General features: G+C 40.8%; 1 protein-coding gene across 1 annotated transcript in view; it reads left to right on the top strand.

The window, feature by feature from the left end:
- Nucleotides 1-5,644: 5,644 nt before the first annotated feature.
- The window catches only part of slc1a7a (solute carrier family 1 member 7a), a 37,736-nt gene continuing 24,184 nt past the window's right edge, over nucleotides 5,645-19,196 (top strand). Inside the window, exons 1-2 of the mRNA XM_030401948.1 lie at nucleotides 5,645-6,209; nucleotides 13,792-13,871. Of these exons, the coding sequence (XP_030257808.1) occupies nucleotides 6,069-6,209; nucleotides 13,792-13,871 (221 nt within the window). The 5' untranslated portion in view covers nucleotides 5,645-6,068. The remainder of the gene's footprint in view (nucleotides 6,210-13,791; nucleotides 13,872-19,196) is intronic.

Below are 19,196 nucleotides of genomic sequence, written 5' to 3'. Positions count from 1 at the left end.
ATTCTTATGCTCCTCTTTCAAACCATCTGTCTTCTCTGGACAAGATGTTTACATTGTTGTCCTCAAAGTAATGATTTTTCTCTCACAGATGTAAGTGGACAGCAGAGTCTTGACCTGAGGAGTCGGCCCTCCTGTGTCGTGCCATTCGTTGTTTTGTCTCCCCATTGAAAAAATCTGTGCAGTCCTGGCTGCATTGAACAGCATAAACTACATTACTCTGTTTAAGCCTGTTTTGTCCTCATGGTGGACACGTTTTAGTCTTAGTGTGTTGCTGGGATATGATGTTTATTGAAGATCCGCCTGTCTTTCTCAGATATTCCTGTGACATAAGGGATGATGATGTTGTTAAGTTTGTCTGTCTCCTCCTCTCCGTCTGCTCCGGATCATGTTGCGGAAATAGCTGAGAAAGGTGGTTGAAATGATGTACAGTAAAGTAAAATGAGGTCAGCTGACTACCTGGATATACTGAATGACCAGGTCTTTTTTCATCAAAGGATTCTGTCTTCCCAGATGGCACAGGAACACTCCAAGATGACAATGCCCATATTCATCTGGCTCAAACTGTTAAAAAGTGGTTCAGGTAGCATGAGACATCATTTTCACACGTGGATTGACCACCACTGAGTCCAGACGTTAACCTCATTGAGAATCCGGTGTTGGGATGTGCTGGAAAAGACTTTAAGCAGTGGCCCAAATCTCCAATCATCAACACAAGCTTATATAGCTTTAAACAAGTTTTTCCACATATGCATATATCCCCAACAGCTGTAAACACACTTTAATGGGAGAAATTGGTGGAGTTACCCTTTAAGCATCATTAAACCTTTATTTGTTGTGTTTAGGCACTGACAGCACATAGCTGATGTCAGGAAGAGAAGACGGTTTGGTGTTATACAGTTAAATCCACAGTGAATCAGCATGTTGAATACTTAGCTCTACCACCTGTAGCAGTCAGACCTCCATTAGACCAAATATGAAAATATGGAGCATCATAGCCTCACAGTCTTTTCTAGAGACTGCTACTCAACAACAACTGTATGTTACAAGTGAGCAGAGTCTTTCAATAAGACATTCGCTCGCTGCAGGCTATTAACGCTGAGGATGACTAATTGATGTTTGTTGAGCACTAATAAGGCACATAGATACAGCACAGACCATAATGTTTTAATGACATAAATATAAGAGACTGCTTCAAAGATCGACATCAAAGATACAAATCAGGATAAAGGGATAGTGAGTCAGTTTTACAAAAAAAAAAATCCCTCCTGACAGTGATGTGCAGATTAAAGTCAGCCAATAACTATCCGCGCTTTCATATTCGATCTCACCGAATTTGGTCATACAGTGTGATAAGTGGGGTCAGTTTGCCGCAGAATCCATCCGTCTTATTCACTCTGAAAATGTTCATCAACGTACTCGCAGAAGGGCTTCACCGCAGATTAAATGAAAGTCCATTTTCACAGACAGCATCTAGTATGAGTCTGTCAGCGGGAGATTTCCCTGGATATGAATCTCAAATCAATTTCCTGCAATGAAACACATGACTGGAGAGACTGTCAGGTGACACCCTCACATGCGCTGAATAATGTTTTTTTAAATTACAGCGGGGTTACTGTGTGAAACCCTTGTTGCTTTGCCGAGAATACACAAAGATCTACTAATTTCTAACTATTGATCCTAACTAATGAAGCCATCAGAGCTATTCACATCATTGAATTTATCCACTCTAGCCACACATGCTACACGAGTTATCCATCCACATTTGTTTCTCAGTTATTTCAAACTGTATTTATGCATGCAAGGGCCAAGGTGTCAGGGTTTGGACTTTTGGTTTAGTTATTTCCTGTTTTATTTTGAAGTTCTCTCCTTTGTGTCTGTCTTACTGTCCACTTCCAGTCTTTGTGTTTTTCTGTTTGATCGCCCTGTTAGTTTCACCTGTCCGATTAGTCTTCCCTCAATTGTGTATTTAAGTCTGCATCTTTCCCTCTCTCTTTGCCAGTTCCGCTGCTCTGTTTCAGATAATGGTGAATTGGTGATTCCTCAGTAGTGTACCACTCCAATTATTACCACACTTATGTCAGTGCTCAAGAAAAAAAAATCCCCTGAAATGACCAATCCCCAACATTTAATTGATCCTTCTGACAGACTGTGTAACACTTCTGTGGGAGTGTGATCAATCGTATCACTCTGAGCCACAGACCTCCATAAATCATCTTTTTTTAAATTACATTAAAACAGTTAATACAGACCACAAGGACGCAAAAAGCAAACAAACATCTTTCACAAGTGACTTACAAAATAAAAAAAGCCTAACAAACAAAAACACTATTACCAAAAAAAAAAAAAAAAAAAGAATAAATAAAAAGATTCATCATCCTCAATCTTTTAACCAAGGCCTTAACGTATTCCATTTTCTTTCATAATCCTTGATCTTTTGCTGTCTATTTGCGATAATACTCTCTAACTTCTAACCTCTAACTAATCATGTTTCAAAAAGGGGAGAAAGTTAAACAATGTCAGAAATTATTTTCCTTTCAGTTCAAAAATAAATCTCTTACCCAGTAAAATAACTGTATTTAAAACATTTGGACATCTATTGCTTGATTGACCAAGGATTATTGTTTGAGGGCACATTGACAACACAAGGGAGTTTAAGGCTAACCATTTTTCCAATTCCATCCGAAACATAACCACATATGGACAAAACCAGAAAAGATGCAACATATCTTCAATTTCAGTTTCACAAAAACGACAGTTTTGATCCTCTTGTAACCCCCAAATGCAAAGCATTTTTCTTGTGGGTAAAATTTTATATAGAATTTTTATTTGGAAATATTGTGATTTAGTATAGAATTATAAGTTAAATTGTACACCTGTCGCCATGGCAAAGGGGTATCAAATATCCCCTCCCAATAAGATTGAAATTTATCTGGCTTCTTATGCAAATTATATGTCCTCAAGAAAAACTTGTGAATAAAGGGATTTATCTTTTTCCCTTTAAGCCACAGGTAGTTTTTTATAAGAGGTTTACATACCAACAATTTTCTTTTTGCGTTTTGAACTTTGTTCCGCCAAACTAAGGGAATTGCAGCTACTAACTGATAATATCTAAATTCCGAACACAATTTACCAAATAATTCACAGAATGTTTTATATGAATAAATATTACCATTCAAATCCATTACATCATTTACAAAGATAATGCCTTTTTCAACAAAATGCTCCCACAAAATAGGTAATCTGTTGATCAGTATCATGCCTGTATCATCTCTTTAAAAAAAGGTGATAGGTTTATAAAAATATTTTGCAGACACTGAGAATGGGTATTTGAAATCTGTGCAAACATAAATAAATTATACTTGAATATTGGGTGTATATTGCGCAAGAAGCAAGAGGAGCTCCAGTTGAGATTACAATATATTTTCTGTACCCAAGATGCTTTTAAGGACAGATTCAGTGCCTTCAGATTAATTAATTTGACACCTCCTTCACCCAAAGAATTATATAAGTATTTTCTAATTCATCATATTTCTTGTAAAAAAAAAAAAAAAAAAACTTGTTAGGGGATGGAAGAGACATTAACAAATAAATAAACTGAGAGGTACACAATGATAATGAATAAATAAATCATCTTAACACATCAGCTGTTTTCCTCTGATGTCAATTCTCAGGGTGGGAAGCTAAAAATGCTGCCACTTTGTGTTAAATTCCTCCCCAAAGACTCCAACAATAATTAAACTGTTCATTGGGTATTGTGACTGTCTGGAACATAGACATAGAAATGCTATGCACAGAAGATGGCTCACATCATTATCATCAGTTACTGATGTATAAAGTTAATCAGAGCTATTCTTGATCTCCAAGAGACTACAAGAAACTTAAACTGACTTGGTTGCATTCATTTCTTGTGAACAGAGGACCGACCTCGGGAGAGCGTGGTCTTTGATGGTTGAAGTGGACACCAAACGTGCAAAACATCCTTTTGTGGGTTTCCATAATGCACACAACCTGGACTTAGACACACATCTATAGTCCATACATCACAACACTTGACAGTAATTACCTTTTGTGGCTCCAAGCCAGAATGAGATAAAGGGGGATTGGTTGCATGAGAAACACATAAACAACTGTTTCAGGCATAACGCCTTACCCCTGTCCATATTCGCACCAGGGTTATGTCCAAAACAGCCTGCCAGTCCTGACAGCTGATGTAAGGAATGTCAGTCACTTAAAGGACGACCCATGCGAAGTATTTTTCCAGACTTCAAGCCCTGTATGTTTATTGTGTTCACAAAATGACCATACACAGGCTACACGTGGTACAGCTAGGGGTGAATAACATCTGGATGCAACTAGCATCAGATACAAATGATTATTCTACTTTTGATTTATCAAGCCATCACAAAACAAACAGACATACTGTTCTATTGAATACAGCAAAACAGCAAAAGATTAAAGTATACACCACTGCATCTGCTATCATTGTTTTAACAAAACCATTACTTTGAAATGATCAGTGCAAGATCAGTTACATCCAGTGTGTTTGACTTCCAGAGTTAATTTTACAGCACTCCTATCGTACCGTGTACACTTTCACACAGTAATGTTAGCTAGAGGCCATTGAAAGCTAGCGTTAGCTCTTGTCTGACAGTTGCTGCCAGGTTATAAAACGTGTTGTTTTATCTTGATCTCCCTCTGGAAATCAAACATCCGATCAGTCAAGAGGTGGGGAAATGATAAGGATTTGTAACAATGTCCATTCAACCTGCAACCTGGAACACAGCAGGCAAACATTATCATTTTGATAGCAGCATTCAATCTTCCCACCAGTTACCATGACATCAAGAGAAAAATGTCACCATGTTGTCCAAACCATTTAAAAACACCTAATTGAGCCACACGGTTGCCTGATCACATGTTCCTTCTACCCACGATGTCACCCTAAAGGGCACTTAAGAATATTATAGCTACTATAGGGGGGTCCAAAGGCAACAACTATCTAGATTTCTAGTAAAAACATACTAAACATACCTCCACAACATGTCAGTACACTCAGCCTGAGGCACTGTGTAATGGACTACTACCCGATTAATGTAAACAAGCTCTAATATACATTCTTCTCCTCCAGGGCAGAAAAAAGAATGTATGTGTTGCCATGTTTTTGTGTCTGAGAAAATGAATTATAACCAGTGAGTCTCATCATCTACGTACTTATTTATAAGTGCACGAAATCCATCAGTGGTGTCCTCATCATTACGCTTAATTAAGTGCCCTGTTTCTCTGTGAAACATGAAAACCGGTCAACAACCCAGCAGAACTGTATGGCCATGTTTTTTGTTTTACTCTGTTATTTACCTCATGTCACTTGTTGTGCAATTTTTCCTCTCTTTTTTTTTCTTTTGCGATCTGGAACAATCCACTGTCCAATTGTTCAGAGAGCTCTCTAATCCACCCTCAGATCTGAGTCGTGCAGCGCGGCCTAATAGGATCGTAGTATTAACCCTGATGACAATACCACCAGCTGTCGCAGAGCCCCCTGTTGGCCACCAGGAGGAGTGTGTTGGGGGGGGGCTGGCAGAGAGACAGAGAGGGAGGTGACTGACTGACAGAGAGAGACAGACACAGATGGACAGAGACAGGGAGTGAGTCTATGTGATGCTCTTAGTCTCATGTGGAATAACCCTGGCAGCAGCTCAGAGGAGGAACACTGAAACTTTGAAGTGCTTTACCTTTGGACGACTACCTCTTCAATTTTACTTTTCACCCCTCTGTTAACCAAACCCCACCTTTTTTTTTTTTATCTTTAAACTTCCTCGTATTCTCTCTCTCAGTCCAACTCTCTCCCTCATCAGTCGGCCTCGTTGTCTCTCGCCCCACCTGCTGCATACGCACTCCGCTGTTTCTTCCAGTGTGGTGACGGCTTTTGGGACTATATGGCTGAATAGGCTGTAAAAAAAAAAAAAAAAAAAAAGAGGGGGGCTTGCTCTGGTGGTTTTACCTCTGAGGGGGGTTGCAAAGTTGCAGTCAGGACCAGGACAAGCAGGAGGAGGAGGAGGTGGTGGAGGAGGATGGCGGTGGCTCTGGATGAAGTGTGGGGGCGGGTGAAGAATGTCTGCAAGCAGAACGGACTGCTCATCCTGTCCGTGCTGGCCGTGGTCATTGGCTGCCTGCTGGGCTTCTTTCTCAGAGGCAAGCAGCTCTCGGAGCAGGTCAGTTGTATGACATGCCTGGTGGTGATTGAGCCCCCTGGTCCCCCCTCACACTCCCCACCTGCCTACCTGCCTTATCTCAACCTCTCCAGTGTCCGTGTGTGACCCCCTGTCTCTTCCTTAAATGCCTAGATGGATTCAACTCCTATTACAAGAGGTTGCACCTTATTCCCTGTTCCCTGCATCCGCCTTACCAAAACTCTATGTGCTACATTTTCACAGTCACACACACACACACACACAAACATGTACTGCTGTCTTTCTGAGGGCAGTGTATTGACTCCCACTCAGTCCGTGGAGGCTTCACAAAAACTGCTACATGTCTAACTCCAACTTTTAACCTAGACATGACATGATAAGTTCAGACCCAAATTAAGTGTCTCTCCCATCTGATTCCACCAAGATATAGGTTGAGACAGTCGCACAAGGGAGGGAATTTCCTCATAAGTGACTGATACAAAGGTACTTATCTAGAATTGCAAAAGAGCGTCAAAAACGTTAAATACCGTTCGGTGGCAGCAATTTTCGATGTTATAATAAGGAGATATAATAAGAAGCAGAACATGGAAGCGGTTAGCTCACAACTAGAAATAGATTAAAGTTCAGACTCGTCCAAAAGCCAATCTGTCCGCTGCTCCGGGCACATTGCGAAGGTAGAAGACAACCTCAAGAGCAAGGGAATCGCGTGGGTTTTTTTTCTGCTTTATCAAAAAGTGAAACAGTATCTCATCAGTTGCTCAGATTGCCCGCAGCCTCTGAGCTGGACTCCATGGCATCCATGGAAAGGGATTGCCGGTGAGGAGATTAGTTGTCAATCACTCACAGAGACATCAAGTCCACAACATACCATTTCTGTTTCACTTATATAATTTACACAAAACAGAATGGGAATGGATTTAAATAGTGAGAATGTAGAGTATGCTAAGAGGCTGCCGAAGAACAGAGATATAATGTCTCTGCAGGAGACTAGGTAATTGTTTCTCTGAGCACTTTGTGTTCTGACTAAAATGTACTCAAGAAAAAAAATATACTACAAATTAAAAGCTTGAATCTCTGAGACAGCCTCTGTCAAACTCACTTTGACTGAAAAGCTGAAAAACTACGATGAAAAAAGTACTGGATGATGACGTTTTTTGTGTGTGTGTGTGTGTGTGTGTGTGTGTGTGTGTGTGTGTGTGTGTGTGTGTGTGTGTGTGTGTGTGTGTGTGTGTTAGAAAGAGTGAGAAAGCTTTTACAAGTGGACCATTTTTTTACCCTGAAAATTGTCGATGGACCTCACAGCAAAGCACGTCAGTGCAGTGGACAAAAGGTCAAATAATGTGATCCTCCTACGTTCGATTAAATTACTGTCGTTGATATGTGCAGATCCAAGTTATGTCACAGTCCAAGCAGAAATAATTGCTTGTGCAAGTGCATCTATTCATATATTTTGTATAACTGCCACCTGTTCAGGTTCATTGGGCTGACTTCATCACAATGTGCTTCACTGGGCTGACTTCATCACAATGTGCTTGAAAAGTACTTCATGTTAGTTAATATTTCCCTGTTCCTCCCACAATTTGGCATTGGCACAGACTGGCAGCAGAATACAAAATCAAAAATTCCTGAACACGTCGCTGCCAGCAAAGGTGTGTGTAGCACTTTTGGCTATTTCATTTAATGGAATCGTGCACCAGATGGGAGAGTTTGCTCACGATGGCTGTAATCATAAGAAGGAGATACACTGAGGGACACTCACAACCTCAATAAGCCTGGCTTTAAACAGATTCAGTTCTGAAATAAGATGAGGGGATTTTGATGTAAATCAAGGATATTAGCCTGAGACATGTCAGAAGTAGTCCGTGCGAAGATGACATTTTCATAATAATGATAAAAAGATGTATTTCCTTCAAATCCATATCTATGAACTAAAACTATGAAAATGTCCTAAAAGCAAACCATAAGTCTACGGCCATGCTAGCTGCCCTCTGAGGCTGTAGTTGGTGGCGACTGAAACTAAATGCTAGATGCTAACATCAGTATGCTTACTCACAATGACAATGTTAAAATCTTAAGCAGGCATGATTTATATTATGTTAACTAGCTACGGTAGTATTGGGAAAAAAAAAGAAATTAGGTTAGTAATTAGGTTAGAAATTATTGAATAAATATTTAAAAAATTGGGACCTCAGGAAAGTTGAGAGTTGGGAGGAAAACCACCAAAGTTTCATTTCTGTGACATTAACACGGTGGGATAACCCCTTACTCCCTCAGCAGGAAAAAAGAAAACAGCATTTTAGCGGCCTGAGGAGTTCCTCTCAACAGTGCTCAACATTTGGACCTTGAGGCGAACAGTCAATCTTCACTATAAACAGTGAAGAATGTCGACAACAAGCGGTCCTGAAAATAGTTAAATTACATGTCACACATGGATGGGAATTCAGTGTCTTGAGGAGAGTGGAATAAATCAAGAGTCCAAAGAACACCCTGCTGCTCCATCATTGTTTCTGTCAACATGGAAAAACAGCCCTCAGTTTTTAGTGTGGGGTCAAGAGGGGTGGTGGTGGGTGACAGTCGACTGTGTGGCAGGTGTTAGGAGTAAGGTGAAGGCAAGAGTGAGGAAAGTTGAGATCAGACTGCATTCACAAATTCAGGGTGAAAAGCAGAGGTGTGTGTGTGTGTGTGTGTGTGTGTGTGTGTGTGTGTGTGTGCGCGCGCACCTGTGTGCACCTGTGTGTGTCATGGTGTTATGCATGCTTGTATTTATAATCGTGAAATAGGCTGACCCCGACATGCTTTCTATGCTTTACATGGTTATATTGTATTATTTTTGCGAAGAATAGCCAGTATTTGTCCGTTCCTTCTTTATTATTTATTTCTATCATTATTATTCAGTCAAGGCTGAATGCATGCACCTAAAGATATGCTTCATGCATGTGTGATTCGCTGTGGGTGTACACATCACTTGTACATATTCCAGCACGTTGACCTTCCGTGCGTGAGTGTGTGTCTGTTTGTGTTTGGTGTGCCTTTGGTATGAGTATAACAAATGTCTCCCAGAAACAGCCAGTGTGCTTCAACTGTCAGCAGACGCCAGGACTCGGTGACAGTTTGTCCTTTCTGCACAGAATCAATACGCCCACACGCACGCACGCACGCACACACACACACACACACACACACACACACACATATGAATACAAATAAACTCTGAATACTATGTTCACAGAAATACAAAAACACGAAACATTCCAGTGAACCTCCAACCCCTTCTCCGCTCTTCACTCGCACACTAAAAGCTCTCTCACTCCAAAACCGAATCAAAAAGCTTTTACTACTCCATCATCTCACTGCACAGATGTGCTGTACTTAAGTTTCATTTATTCATGTTCATCTCTTCACATTTGTTTTGCTATTACACTGGCAGTTTACCCTCATATTGTACTGGAATCAGTTGTTTAATAACATGTTTAGCTGAACTCCCATTTCACAGTTGTGTCAAGTTGGGTGTTTACTGCATTTCAAAGTTAGGTTTCTCATGCAATTTAAACAAAAACCTTCATCATCAAAGGTGTGCTGTTGGCCCCGCGTCATGAGGTAGTCTGCTCAGTGCACCCATACATTTTGATCTTGTTTGTCAGCGCTCCATTCATTCATTCATCGGCCTTAACGTTTTGTAAAACCTACATGGTTGTTTTTGCAAATGTTTGCAAAAGTTGCCTGTTTACAATATGATTTATTCGTTTTTTCATGTTTCGTGCTTTTTGTTCTGTTGAGCTGCCTAGACGCTCCGCTGCATACACCAGCTGGTCACCAACTTTGTCTCTGTTGTTTGCACAGGCCAGGTTAGCTCACATTTACACATTAGAGCCTTTTTGCTGAAAACAGCTGCTGCTGCCTGCTGTGGCTGGAAACGGTGTGGATGGAGGAAATTAGATTGTTGAGGCTGATGAGAGATGAAGCGATGAGCAGAAATATGTAAAAGGACCTGCAGTGTTGGGTGATAATTATCTGTGCGCTCGTCACTAGAGCAGACAACACAGACATCTCATATATCAGAGAGCTGCGCACCATTTCAATGCCGAGTTGTGAGAATTCGATCCCAGGGTTTAAGTCATCTCTCCCTTGAAGCCGCCTATGTTCTCATGCCAATGGGTCTCCTGGTTCAGAGCTCTGTCATCTGAAGTATTGTCACTCGAGTCAGCGTCTGTCGGCACTGAAGCCTGCAAGGTTAAAAAAGTCTGTAAAATCTGAGAGTACAAAGTTTTGCTTGAGGCTAGCAGCTCAAGGATTCATTGCTGCTTCAAGCGACTTTCTGAAACCTCTGATATAAAACAAATGCATGTTGGCTGCTTAAAAATAAATAAATAAAGCTGCTGTAAGCGTTATCAATGTTTTAGCAAACTCCCCCTCCCTTCTTTCTACGAAACCACATGGACGTACAGGATCCTGCTCTCTGCTTGTTCACAAGCAGACAGGACCGCCACTTCATGGAGTTCTCTGTCGTGATTGGTCCTAATGTAGGCAGGGACGGCATAAAATGTATTCAACTGCATGAGCAGGGGGAGGAGTATGGAGAGACACGGGTTACTGACCAAACTATAACACAACACTATAACAGTGATTACTGTCGGTATATAGAGCTGTGTAACACTTATTTTATTAAAAAAATCATTACTTACAGCAGCTTTGGACCCATAAGAACACAAACATGGACACTATGAATAATTATGTAAATGTGGTGGTGTGATATTTTGGATGGGTCGTCAGGTTCCTCCTGGTCGGAGCCCTATCACCATATATTAGTAATGAAGTATGTATGAGTTCTAAGTAATGGCTCTGAGATTTGTATGTTAATTTAAAATCTTATTGAAAATATTCAATAGAGTGCTCCCGGAATAAGCCCTAATGAAAATGTAATGAGCCAGCCTTTTTGCACTTCCAGTTCACTTGTCTCTAAGTCATTTTTAAAAATATTATTTATTTTTTTAATGGGTTTTTGATTAGATGCACGCGGTAAGGTCTGTGGTGAACCGAAGCTCTTTTACCCCATTCATGAATTTTGAAGCTTTTACGTGTCTTAAAATAGGCAGTTGCTAGCAAGTGGCTGAAAGAGACCACGGAGGCTGTTCACATTCCAACTCTAACTTTATAACTTGTAGATTGAGCTTTAACGGAGTTGGAAGTTGAATGGTGGTGAAGTTAACGTCAGCCCACCATGGTGTGAGTATAACCTAAGGTTAGCTTTTTACTATTTCACTAGCTTTTTTTACCCCTGAACAAAATGTATTACAAACTTCTGTCTTGAGCTCATTTTCTGCAATAATCTAAAAATCTTGTGGAAAAATCCCACAGGGCTTTTGTCAAGGGCAATGCTAACTTCCTGGTTGGACAATAAATACACCACCCACCCAACACACTCTGTGAGGAACATCTTGATTGTTGTAAGACTGTAGGAGGTGTAGCTATACCAGTTTCTGTTCCATGTTTTTATACTTTCACATACAAGCAGGACATCAATACTAATAACTGACACCACAGGAATTGCACAACCTGAGGGATCGTGAATCAATAATGAAAGCGTGTGACAGAGCCACAACATGATTACATGTGATAAAGGACAACCTGACACATGCTGAATAAATGCAGGAGCCCCTGTGGTGTGACAGCTCAGGCATGAATACAGAGGACTACTCATGGATCATTAGGTACGATGAACAAGCCATCGTCAGGAGCTCTATTCACAGTTTCTGACCGAACACATTTAGCTGCTGCATCTGAAAGAAACGTTGCTTTTGTGAGGACTTATTTTTAACCACAGGTAATGATGTAATTGAATAAAAGCAGTTCAATAATGTTTGACAATGCGTCCACCTAAAGAGCATCACAGCAGATGGTGGCTTCATTTCTTAGTTAAGCACAGACGTTCTCAATGAAGGTCACTTTCTTTGTATATCTGTCAGTCTGTTATTGGCCTTTGCTAACTACTCACATACTGAACATTTTTGTAAACGAATGCAAAGACAGCTAGTGCAGCATAGCATAGCGTAGCACACACAGTAAAGATGAAAATGACAAAAATGGGAAAAACATAATTTTCATTCATGCTTCTCAGGTATGAAAACACATTTGTCAGAGTGTTTGTTTCCCTTTACTAACCTCGAGCACCATTTTATGACTCTATTTTCTAAGTATCACAAACAAAATCCTGACATTAGTTCCCCTGATACCACCAGCGTGATGTCTTAAGCACCCGAAATCAGTTGGCCTAAATATAGCAAACAATTTGCAATAGGATATTCAACTCCATGTTATACCATTCTCTTTGAGCCATACCAGCAATATGGTTGTCGCCTGGTCTTTGGTGTGAGAATCTTCATCAATTGTTGGATGAGGTACATTGAAATTTGGACATTTTTGTTCTGTTTTGAAAATATCTAAAATTAGCATGCTAACATAAGAAAACTGAGAAAGTGAAGATGGTGAACCCACCCGCTAAACATTAGCACGTTCGCTTTGATTGTGAGCGTGTTGGCATGACAGAGCAATGAGTGTAAACTAGACCTCTTTTAAAACTCTTTATTTTGGCATTGCTAAATGTGTATAGGGAAGCTATTTTACTTTACTTCATTTTACAGTTTTTTTTTCCATCTCCAGCCAGTACGTCAACATCATTTGTAACAAAAAAATGTCTTTCCTATTAAGAGACCTTCTCTCAGCCACTCACACGGACACACAAAAGGCACATGTTTGTTCAGTTACTGAAGGTAACAGGCATTATTGAAAGGAACAAGAAGGGTAAATGCATTTTGACATTTCGGCTTGAAAGCAGGAACCAGCGCCAGGGGACCCTAAGAGTTCTGAGTGGCTAAGAGCTTTTCAGTACGTCCAACCTGTTTTTTGTATCAAGGCCATTCGTGCTCTACACGGGAGAAATAATGATATGGAGAATATTGAAAAACAGCCCTCTCCCACTTTCTTTAGAGGTGATAGCAGGTGTAACCTTTTATTTGTCTTTGGACTGAATCAGGGTAGCTATTTTCCATTGTTTCCTGTGTTTGTCGTCTAATTCTTCGCAAGAGATCGATACATGTACCTCCCAATGCGTCAGCTCCTTTAAGAGACAAGAGGTAGACCTTAAACCTTTGCCTCCTTCTATTAGCATCAATACCGTCAACTCGTGTGTATGTTAGAGTACTGTATGTTCCCAGCGCAATCAATTTCTGACTTAATGGGATAAGAGTCATCCAGTACTGCATGATGAATATAATTAAGCTATATAAGGTTCAATAATAAAAGGACTGGTCTCTGTGGAGCACCACTATTTTCATCCACTAAAGAAATCCAATCATGCTAATAGGTATTGCAAACTGTTCAAACTCATTTTTTTCTAGTTGATCTAATAATATGGTTGATGACTTGTTAGTGCAGAAATAACACTCCTCAGCAATTAGCAGACTGCACCACAGATGACACTTACACGAACAGGAGTACTGCAGGTCACCACAGAGAGCCAATACTTGCGTACCACATTTTTTCACGTAATGCATAACTTGGTGTTTCAAACATGTTTTTATGGGTTTTTTTTCTCTGCCACTCGCAGGAGGTGAAGTACTTCCAGTTCCCCGGAGAGCTGCTAATGAGGATGTTGAAAATGTTAATCTTGCCACTCGTGGTATCCAGGTAAGAGCAGCACACCTCCACACACACAAACACTTGAATGCCATGGGGGCTCAATGTCAGTCACGACAAAAGAGTTGCATTATTATTTGGATGTTGAAAACTCAACTTAAAGCACAAAAATATTGCACCTGCCTTGACATTGACGGTCACATGCTGAATCACAACAACGACATACACTTTGTCTAGACCAGGGTAAACTTAATTGAACTGAACTGTAGAGAGACGATATCTGCAGTCACGCTCTTCTGAGGTGTTGTCAAATGCTGAGGAAGCCTTTTGCAGATAGCACACTGTTCCTTCTAGCTGTGGTCAATGTCACTTTAAATGTTCCATCTGAGAGGTCATGGCTGCTGACCCCACATTACTCACCTCTGTCTCTGAATTGGGAGAAATGTAAAATTTGATGAGCCTAGAAGATACTCGTATGTTCTTTTGAGAATATTGAGATCGGAACCAGGTGCTGAAAACTCACCGTCAACTTTTACCTCACAGATGTTATGTTATTGTAATTTCACAAGATACATTTCACAAAATACAAAAAACATTTTACAAAACACAATGACATTTCAAAAAAACTGGGTCAGAACACAGGACATTTTAAATGGGTAGTTTTTGAAGTTGGGTTATGTGCGGACCTTATTGGTAGTCCGTGTATTACCTGCAGTAGTTGGCAGTCAGCAATGTTGTGTTTCTGAAACGTTTGAGATGTTTTTTGACCCTCAGGGCCACCGTACATATGGATAGGTTCCATAATAAGACATTTCCTGGAATGAAAGGATAAAATCCCTCAGTTTATGTACCCTGGCAAAGTTCCTTTTTGTTTATTGCTTCAGAGACAACCAAGTGTTTTCCACTGATAATCTACACTGATTTAAAGCAACTTTAAAGCAACCTTTTTTTAAAAATAGCCACGTATCTCACACCTGTGGGAGATTTCATTGTTCCATTTTTCACTTTCACATTTTTTTTATTTTGTGTTTCAACTCCGGCCTAACCTCTGAGCCATCAGCTTTCTCAAGTGACCACCTGTTGATCCACTGTGAGTAACTCGCAACTAAAGAAAACAAGACACAAGACGTGCCTTGCTTCGGGTCAAGGGTGTAGCTTTGTACATAGAAATACTCCAATCTTAAAGGAGAACTTCGGTCGATTTAAACATGCAGCTTCATTGCTCAAGCTACCCTTGATTTGCCAGTACCGAAGACGCGAACACATTTGGTCCAACCATTACAGAGCTCCGTGAACGGAGACTTAGCATTGACAGCTAACAGCATGGGGTCAGAACTTTGCACTGTGTTTTAAGCGTCTTAACATGCTCCACATCTCACACCAAAAGTTATGCAACATCAGCAGACACCTTACAACACAGCACTGTAGCGTGTATGACTCAAAATGAATAAAAAAGTAGTTAAAATAGTGTGTTTGTGCAAGCAGCTACATTACCTGTGTGTTGACATCCGTGTGTTCCGGTAGCTAGACCAAACTAGCATATCCATCGAGTGTGCACTTAACAGGCTTAACAGGCTATTGTAAGGCTCATGGCTCATGACAGGCTGTAACATGGACATGTACATTATGAACATAAACACGAAAATGCTGGATTACGTTTCCGTCTCCGCCAGTGAGGGAGTAAGTGCACGCTCGACGGATTGACTAGTTTGGTCTAGCTACCGGAAGACGCGGATGTCAACAAACAGGTAAGTAGCTCCTTGCACAAACACACTGTTTTAACTACTTTTTTATTCAGTTTGAGTCATACACGCTACAGTGCTGTGTGCTAAGGTGTCTGCTGATGTTGCATAACTTTTGGTGTGAGATGTGGAGCATGTTAAGACGCTTAAAACACAGTGTAAAGTTCTGACCCCATGCTGTTAGCGTTCAATGCTAAGTCTCCGTTCGCGGAGCTCTGTAATGGCTGGACCAAATTTGTTCGCGTCTTCGGTACTGGCAAGTCAAGGGTAGCTTGAGCAATGAAGCTGCATGTTTAAATCGACCGAAGTTCTCCTTTAATGAACTGAAACCTCTGGAACTAACCAATTGGAAATGCGTCTTGGGAAATGTTTAATCAAAAGACGTGGCATGGCATGTTGATTTGTAAAGCGCCTTTCAACAGCAAGCTCATTCAAATTACAGTAATTAAGGTGATTACATAGGACATAAAAGGTGTTAAGGCATAATATGAAAGAATCAAAAGAAAATTACTTTACAATAAGAGTAACCGACAATAGAAGAAAGAAATAAACTAAACAACAGAATGGATTAAACGGAACAATAGGATTTATCATACAGCCTCACTGCAGTGAGAGATTTGAAAGAGTACAGCCAAATGTTATTTAATAAAAGACAGTGGCAAACAGAAGAGGTTTGAAGCAGACCTCACGAGTTTTTGGGAACACGAAACATTGGCGACAATAGAAATGCTTGAAAACAGTCAATCCCCCACGTCATCATGTTTTACCACATTCAGTTTCAGTGAGGATTTTATGCATAAAATCTAAATGATATTTTTATTGTACCCAATTGCCCTTTTCAGCATCAAGGATTAAAGGGTAATGTTTGTATGGCAGTCGACCTGTTGCCCTTTGCTAGCTCTGGATGCATTCTTAGAAGCGCTCGGCCTGCCAGCGCTCTCCAGTTTGACTATTTTCGGCCCAAAGCTCTTAGTTGCCTGCATGAGGTCAGTGATGTCCGACACACACACACAAAAAAAACTCCCAAAACAAATCATGCCAGCACCGGTTACATGCAGGGCGCTTTGTGCAATAAGCTACTTACAGTCTATGCAACAGCAAAGACTGGATGAGAAGTTAATCCTCCCTTCCTCACTCTGTCTCTTTCTGTCTGTCTGTCTGTCTGTCTCTTTCTGTCTATCTCTCTGTGCGTCTGTGTCTGTCTCTTCAATATTTCTCTTTCTGCCTTCATCAATGTTGTTTAAACGTGAGGCGAATGGCATCAAGAGCGTATATGTCTGTCCATTTATGTGCCCTCATGGTCTCCTCCCCCAGTTTGACAGATTCAGAGCAGGAGATCACTTTAGGGCAGGCTTCCTGAAACGTGAGGCACGTGAGAGACGTTAATTACAACTAATCTGAAACAGTGCCGGCAGGCAGGGGGCCAGACTCAGCCAAGTTTGCCACATCACTACAGCACACGGGAACCTAAATGCAATCAGGGCAGACATTCAACGTTTTGAGCACGGAGCTCAGGCTGCTGGAGCTCCTGTCGAGTCTCTCACTCACATAATGTTCCCGATGCCAGCCCACAACTGGTTGGAGGCAATAATGGATAATGAAGGCGGAAGGCATGGCTTGTTACCTCACAGCTGTTGTGCTTGGACTAATCACTATCCATCCATTCCCATCTACTCTGAGATGATTTGCCGCGTATATGCATGTCTTTGCCACCCTCTGCAGACTTGCACACCAAATCCAGCCACAGACACAAAGGCAATCTCTGCCTTTCTCTCTCTCCCTTTGTCTCTCTCCTCTGTGCCCTCTGATGATTTCTAGATTGAGATGCACAGACCGGCTGGTTGACACGGTGCATGGTACAGTAGGGCTTATCAAGGGGTGAATATCCGGCCTAGCCCTATAGCCTGCCTGTCCCCATTTTTTCCCTCCCAGCGCCATCTGCGCACCAGCCAAAGCGGAAACCAGATTATCCCATGAACCCGTCATGCAGAATCAATGGCCGCTACACTTACTGCCTCCTTATGTTACATTTGTCTATTAGTCCGAGTATTGTAGTTAAAATGAAGCGTGAAGCTAGATTTTGAATTGATACACATGTTTATTGAGGTGGGTTTTTTTGTGGCGCGTCGTTGAATACGGCATTAACACTTTGATAAAGCTCCTGAAAGCGCTTATTGACCTATGCTTTGCTGATCAGAAGGTCAAAGGTGAAGAGCAGTTTAATGATATACAGCACAAACATATGGCTGATCCACACCGTATTCAGAGTGCTGGTAGATGCATCTGCGGTCACGTGAAGTGTAAATAAGTAATTCTTGCTTATGATGGCTACCAATGCTGTGACGCTAGCGCCTGTTTTCCATAACTATATTCCACTCTGTAGTTGACCATTTGTTGTCAATCAGTCTTTTCCTCAAGCAGAGAAGAAGAAATAATTGGCATGAGCATTGCACAGCACATGTGAGTGGGCGTGTCCTTGCAGGTTTTTTTGGAACTAATGAATCACATAGTCTGGGAGCTAACGTGTTTTTAAAAAATGAATGGTCATTCTTCATCCATGGATATATTTCGTTTTGTTCAGCTTTCACACTCATAGACATCTATTTTTGATTTTTATATCATCCCCCCTGTTTTGGATTTCAGATTAAGATGAAAGAAGATGTGTTCATCATGTTTTTTTAGTGTGTGTGGCTGGATATTTGCCTTTCATAATATGATTTAAATTGACTGCAATAACTCCCAGTGAACATCTCTCTTGCTGTGAAGAAAACAGAGATGCAGCACATCTAGGTTTCTTGAGATAAAGGATTCTGATTACAGCTTTAATTTGATGTCCCTGTACAATTTTCACTGGATGTCAGGGTGACAGATCGGGAACAAACCATGTGCTCATCAAGTCACACTGTGATGGTTATTTGTCAGGCTCCCTGTGTGCTTCTCAGAATAATGCATCCTAATTTGTTTTGCTGGTTGCTCTGCAAGATGACCCAAGTTCAATTTAGATTATTTTAAGATATTTTATCAAGTACTCCGTCAATGGTGATACTCAGGAACAATGTCATATGGCAGTCAGAGCACATTTATGGACGGCAACAGTCAATATTGCAGTACAGTACACAAAATTTCATGGTGGTAAGATCTTGATTAGCAACTGAAAAGATGGATGGATAGTGAATATCTGGATGGAAACAGGCCGTACTTTTAGCTAAAATAAAGTATTTGATGATCCATTAGTTAGTGTTAGCATTCAAACCATTAACAGTACTGTTTGATTACATCCAGTGTGCTTCACCTTCAGGTGTATAGAAATGTGTCCAAGATGTGCGCTGGTATTTTAAAAAAATGTCTTTCTTTTTTTTTTTTTAAAGTTTCTGCCTTGTGTAACACAGACAGTAATTGTTGGCGAGGAAAAGGTCAAGTGCTAACGTTAGCTGTTGAAAGCTGACGGGGAGTTGACAACCTGTAACACAGCAGTGCCACATTTGAGCTTGCCACCTTGATTTATAACAGGAGATGAATATGTTTTTGTACCTGCTTGACTTGTACCACGCATTACACAGCTCGGAGAGATCTTCTGAGTCATGCATGCAACCAGAAGCTATTCTGATTCATCCTATGTTGACTGTGGATGTAA

Source organism: Sparus aurata, chromosome 21 (genome assembly GCF_900880675.1).
Source record: "Sparus aurata chromosome 21, fSpaAur1.1, whole genome shotgun sequence".
Taxonomy (NCBI): domain Eukaryota; kingdom Metazoa; phylum Chordata; class Actinopteri; order Spariformes; family Sparidae; genus Sparus; species Sparus aurata.
Note: the sequence above shows the minus strand (reverse complement) of the source record. Positions and strands in the feature narration are given on the sequence as shown.